This window comes from Ruditapes philippinarum, unplaced genomic scaffold, assembly GCF_026571515.1.
Source record: "Ruditapes philippinarum isolate M1 unplaced genomic scaffold, ASM2657151v2 ctg25766_1_1_1_1, whole genome shotgun sequence".
In the NCBI taxonomy this organism is placed as follows: Eukaryota; Metazoa; Mollusca; class Bivalvia; order Venerida; family Veneridae; genus Ruditapes; species Ruditapes philippinarum.
The window spans coordinates 1-6,654 of record NW_026858161.1 but is presented as its reverse complement, the minus strand read 5'-3'; the positions used below and the strand labels follow the sequence as shown (position 1 = coordinate 6,654).

At 34.3% G+C, this 6,654-nt stretch overlaps 2 protein-coding genes across 2 annotated transcripts; both read left to right on the top strand.

Moving 5' to 3' along the window:
* Positions 1-293: 293 nt before the first annotated feature.
* LOC132752317 (uncharacterized) lies at positions 294-1,068 on the top strand (the record flags this gene model as incomplete). Its single annotated transcript, XM_060742625.1, is given in 1 exon segment — positions 294-1,068. A coding segment is annotated over 1 exon segment (484 nt), but the record flags the coding sequence as incomplete, so codon positions are not given.
* Positions 1,069-3,338: 2,270 nt separating this feature from the next.
* Positions 3,339-6,610, top strand: LOC132752316 (uncharacterized; the record flags this gene model as incomplete). The annotated part of the gene is made up of 3 exons (XM_060742624.1): positions 3,339-3,494; positions 5,465-5,649; positions 6,317-6,610. Coding segments are annotated over exons 1-3 (533 nt in total), but the record flags the coding sequence as incomplete, so codon positions are not given.
* Positions 6,611-6,654: the final 44 nt, after the last annotated feature.

The following is a 6,654-nucleotide window of genomic DNA, read 5'->3' as shown; positions in this document are numbered from 1 at the left end:
TAACGCAAAGTAAATATGATATGTTTAAAACTCTACACACTAAGGGTGGACACAATATATATTTAAATGACTTGAAACAACTTAAGTGTAATAAAGAGGTAAATGTGTCACAATAATTAGAAAGAAATTTTATTCTAAACAGCATTAGTTTATCAATAGAATTTCTATCTATTTGATTATTATATGACACAACTATCAGTTCATATATATACAAACTAGCGGCCACATCATGTATTTTTTTATTAATATAGCTAACTACATATATTCTTTTTTGTTTTCTTTTAAATTTGCAGATGTAATGTTTCCATTATGTTACTAGCAGACGATGGTGACGTCATAGCTATTCGGACCTCTCGTTTTTTAACGTATGATGAGGTACCAGATGACGACGCTATACAAACGCCGACTCTCAGACTGCTCGAGGTGTTCTGTCATAGGGGAGAAGCAAAAGCGGATTTCTTCGGTCATTTTGGTGCCAAAGAGTGCATACATTTTTTTGGTCTTGGCACGAATGATAAATACAGACACCATCACCTAGCAACCCGGATGTTAAACGCTTCTGTAGCATTTGCGAAGCACTTGGGTATAGATCCTATCTATATTAAAGGTGAAGGATCAAATATCTACTCTAAACTTGTCTACGAACACTCGGGGTTCGAACTTTTACACGAGGAAATGTTCGATGATTTTGTGGTTGACGGTGTAAAACCAATCCAGAATACAGGAGAAAACAAGTCTTTACGATTTTATGGTTTGAAGATATCTTCTAAACAGTAGGAACAAAACAAGGTCGACAACTCTGCATAGACCAATAGACTAAATGAAGTCCAATTGACTAAATATTGAGCATTATGTGATTTTCTTGTCAAGTTAACAGATATTCTTTAGTTCATTTACTAGTTTTAAACATGTATTTACATATATGTATGGAAAGCTATAAATATACATAACTTTATTATTCTAGATAATTTTATATACGATAGATTATTATCATGCTATAGTTAATATTGTCATACAAGCCTTTGTTTTCTTGGTGACAAATTAATAAAATAAAATTTTTGTATCGAGTGACAGAATATATTGTTTTTCTTTACAAAGCTACAACATGTACTGAAAGTTAGCTGTCACATGAATGTGTGAAAACCAACATTACTAAGGATATCTCGTGTACCACGAAGGATATCTCGTGCACCGATGTCTCATGCACCACCTATAATGTCCCGTGCACCACCAATTATGTCCTGTGCACCACCAATGATGTCCCGTGCACCACCAAGGATGTCTCATGCACCACCAAGGATGTCCCATGCACCACCTAAAATGTCCCGTGCACCACTAAGGATGTCCCTTGCATCACCACGCATGTACCGTGCACCACCTATAATGTCCCGTGCACCACCAATGATGTCTCGTGCAACACGACGGATGTATTTTGCACCACCAATGATGTCTCGTGCACCACCAAGGATGTCTCGTGCACCACCAAGAATGTCCCGTGCACCACCAAGGATGTCTAATGCACCACTAAGGATGTCCCGAGCACCAATAAGGATGTCCCGTGCACAACCAAGGATGTTCCGTGCACAACTACGGATGCCTCGTGAACCACCAAGCATGTCTCGTTCACCACCGAGAATGTCCCGTGCACCACCAAGGATGTCTCACGAGGTATCAGAATCCAAAATGGCTACGGCAAGTCAAATCAAAGCACAGAAGGTGCTGAATTTGTTTGGGTCGCAGAATGTCAGAAAGGTGAAGGTTGTGAGATTATAAACCAATTTGACACAAATGCTATTCCCAATGTTCTAACTATAGTAAATTGGCTATAAGACTAATTGCAACACTGATATTCAATTCAATGTTTATTTGGCTTAAACAATTAAAAAAAAAAACAGAAAAAAAACAACATAAATTGCATGAACTGGGATTCGAACTCCAGATCTCTCGCTTCCAAAGCAAGCGTGTAAACCCCTCGACCGCGGGGAGTTATAAGATAAAAGCCTGTGTTACGAGCCAGGCGTAACGAGAAAGAAAAGCCAGCAACAAACTTGTAACAATAACAAATTTATTACAGAAAAATTATTAAAGAAAAATCAAAATAACATATTATGTGTACAAATACCTGAAGTCCAAATAAAATATAAATTTCAAATGTCTTATCTGATCTTTGAATGATATTTTTTTGAATAGCACATTTAAATCCAAGTTAAATCCAAGAACACTTTAGAATAAATTCCCACAATAAAATCCACAAGAATAATTTTAACTATTTTAAAATAATCCAAGCTCCAATAAATCACTTAATACTCCAAATATATTGATGACTTAAAAGGAAACTGATGACTTAAAAGATAATACGAAAGAAAAATGTCTTCTATATAAATTAAGCTAAGAAGTTTCTAGAATAGTCTTTGATTTTCTACATAAATCATAATCTAGCAACTTCAACAATAAAGATCATTCCGGAAATTTCTATCTAAATATAATGCATGAGTTTTCTACAACAGATAAGAAAGTTCTAGTACATACATGTAGTTTATGTTCTAAAAATAGAACAATTATAATATTGGAAATACCAACTGGTCAGATATAAATTATATACTTGTAATATGTTGCATACATAACACCTAAGGAATACCATATTATTCTAAATTAGAGTTTGCAACCCTTATTGATTTCGATATATTTTGTTCACGGTAAACCTGTTGTTTAACACTGAAGTAAATAATCATGGAGCTTAATATAAACATGTTTTTCTATAAGAATAACACAATTTTGACCAATCGGGGACTATTTTTTCTATAGGAAAATTAATGCGCCTGTCATTTGAAATCTTTACGCAGTGATCTCCCCTTAATTTTACGGCGTTAATGTACATGTGAAGGGAAGTAACCGCTTCGAGGAGTTTGGACTACTTTCGGCATTTGCAAATAAGAACATCAGGGTCTGAAATTTCGCTACCATTATTTATTTGGTCTGACGACCCAAACAAATAAAAATACTGTGAAACAGCAAAAATTGGTAAGGGGAGATCACTGCGTGGTATATTGCAAACTTAAATAACGATATGCCAACCCACGACCTCACCTGAATCGTTGGTCAATGCAATGAACGCCACCCTACGGCTTACAGTAACGCTTTCGTAGTTTGCACACGAGGCACACAATATATTTTCTGTACGAAATCTGCTGTGGTCATAGTATTATTTTTGCTCTCTTAGATTCAGTTTGCTTAATCAAGGTCATGTAAATTCATAATTAAGTAAAGAATGAGACGCTTGTGTTTTGTTGAGTCCATTATGTTTTGATTGTTATCACTCGTGCTGCATCGCTGCTCATTCAGGACGCTGACTGAATACACGTTGCTTTATATTGATTTATAGTGTTTAATTTAGGCAAGTGCAAAAACTGGATTTTGTGTAATTTTTATTGACTTTAGATATGGCGGCATTTAAATCACAGCTCCGGGAATTGACGGAAGCACAGAAACAGGAGGTAAGTTGTTCTAGGTTAAACTGCATTGTTAATACGTGTGATTTTTATATTTAATAAAATACTTTTAAAAATAAAAATACATCTTTAAGCGCGGAAACTATATAAAGCTCATTCTCTTTAATGATCTAAACGGATCAAAATAAGGTCTGTTAGGGTATTCGAATATTCTCGGCCATTTCCGTCATATTTCGGTTTAAATAGCAGAAATCAGTACGACGAAAGGAACAACTGTTATATTGTTGATGATCATCTATCTAACCATCTTATTTTTACTTTAAGTTCATAGGTTATGAATGTATTCTCACACGTGAGATCATCAAACACTGTTTTTTTTCAAAACTAGATTGATTCATAGTTGTCATGAAATAACGATTAAAGGTTTGACCAAATTAAAAACGCTTATAAACATATTTAGAATGACTGATTAAGGCAAAGTTTATTTTTATCAGTTCCGATTATGAAGCAGTTCCGGTTATTTTTTCACTCATTTTTGCATTTTATTTATGTTTCGAATGGAAACTAAATAAATCACTGTACCACCATGTTAAATGACATTTTTATACTTTCCTTTTATGTTTTTTCCTTTGCTCGATAGTTTATTTACTTCCGGTCAAGCGCCTACAAACTAGTTAGCTGACGCAGAAATCAACGTCTTAGTGTCATATGCTCTCTACTAGTCTTGCAAACTCCTGGATAAATAACCCCACGAAAAAGTTTAGTTGTATCAGTATTTATCAGAAAAAGTGTTGCGCAACATTTATTGCATTTATTAAGCACGTGTAGCTCAATGAACCCACCTAAACTACTACAACATATGCCCTTCTTGCCTGATATAATAACATCAATGAACCCACCTAAACCACTACAACATATGCCCTTCTTGCCTGATATAATGACATCAATGAACCCACCTAAACTACTACAACATATGCCCTTCTTGCCTTATATAATATCATCAATAAACCCACCTAAACCACTAGATCGTATGCCCTACTTGCCTGATATACTCGTATATCATCAATGAACCCGCCTAAATCCACTAAAACATATGCCCTTCTTGCCTGATATAATATAATCAATGAACCCACCTAAACTACTACATGTATAACATATGCCGTTCTTGCCTGATATAATATCATTAATGAACCCACCTAAACTCCTATAACATATGCCGTTCTTGCCTGATATAATATAATCAATGAACCCACCTAAACCAATACAACATATGCCCCTCTTGCCTGAAATAATATCATCAATGAACCCACATAAACCACTAAAACATATGCCCTTCTTGCCTGAAATAATATCATCAATGAACCCACATAAACCACTAAAACATATGCCCTTCTTGCCTGATATAATATCATTAATGAACCCACCTTAACCACTACAACATATGTATTTCTTGCCTGATATAATATCATCAATTAACCCGCCTAAATCCACTAAAACATATGCCCTTCTTGCCTGATATAATATAATCAATGAACCCACCTAAACAACTATAACATATGCCGTTCTTGCCTGATATAATATCATTAATGAACCCACCTAAACTCCTATAACATATGCTGTTCTTGCCTGATATATATCATCAATGAACCCGCCTAAATCCACTAAAACATATGCCCTTCTTGCCTGATATAATATAATCAATGAACCCACCTAAACTACTATAACATATGCCGTTCTTGCCTGATATAATATCATTAATGAACCCACCTTAACCACTACAACATATGCATTTCTTGCCTGATATAATATCACCAATGAACCCACCTTAACCACTACAACATATGCCCTTCTTGCCTGATATAATATCATCAATGAACCTACCTAAACCACTTGAACATATGCCCTTCTTGCCCGATATAATATTATATATTTTTATCCCTCATAAAATCGCCATAATTATATTTGTTACAACATACATCTTTATTAAAAATGATTTAAAACTCATATATTTTCAGGCATTTGAAAAAGCTTGTAAGGAAGCGGATTTTACCGAGGGTCGTCTTGTACGTATTACGGAAGAATATTACCCAACAGCTTTAGAATTTATTCGGACAAATTTTCTGCTTCAAGAACCAATCGAGAAGGCCCTTGGTGTACCATGGAACGATGAAGTGAAGGATTTCTGGTTGTCAATGTACAAGTAGGTTGCCTACAAAGATTTCAAAAAAATTTATTTTGTTTATCAAAACCACAAGATAAAAAAAAATAGCTTTTACTGTAATATAGTGTCGTTGATGTTATTTTGATAATTATGTTTTGTGTCGTATCTTTAATCCATCATCGAAAATACGTAAGTGCTGTATACACTCCAAAAAATAGACTTTTAAAGTTTTGTGATTTAATTAAGTTAAACATAGATCTAAAGCGAATTATTATGAGTTTCAAATATTTGAAAAACTCATTTTAAAGCATATGTATTTAAAGATATACCATGCTTAAATTTGACATTAGAAAATATTGATAATTGCTATAAATAACATGTTTTGACTTTACGCAAAGTATATATGTTATGATTATCTACTCGCTATGGGTGGACGCAATATATTTGTATATTTAAATGACTTGTTACAGCTTTAGTGTAATATAAGAGGTAAATGTGACGCAATAATTAGAAAAAAAATATAAAACTAAACAACATTGGTAAAAATACAAGATTTTTAGTAGAAGATCCATCAACTTGATTATTACATGACACAACTGTCGGCTCATATATTCAAACTAGCGGCCACATCATGTATTTTATTATTAATATAGCTAACTACAAAGTACATAAATTCTATTAATAATATTTCCTTTTTAATTTGCAGATGTAATATTTCCATTATGTTACTAGCAGACGATGGTGACGTCATAGCTATTCGGACCTCTCGTTTTTTAACGTATGATGAGGTACCAGATGACGACGCTATACAAACGCCGACTCTCCGATTGCTCGAGGTGTTCTGTCATAGGGGAGAAGCAAAAGCGGATTTCTTCGGTCATTTTGGTGCCAAAGAGTGCATACATTTTTTTGTCTCGGCACGAAATGATAAATACAGACACCATCACCTAGCAACCCGGATGTTAAACGCTTCTGTAGCATTTATTTCGAAGCACTTGCCGTATAGATCCTGTCTGATATTAAAGGTGAAGGATCAAACATTCT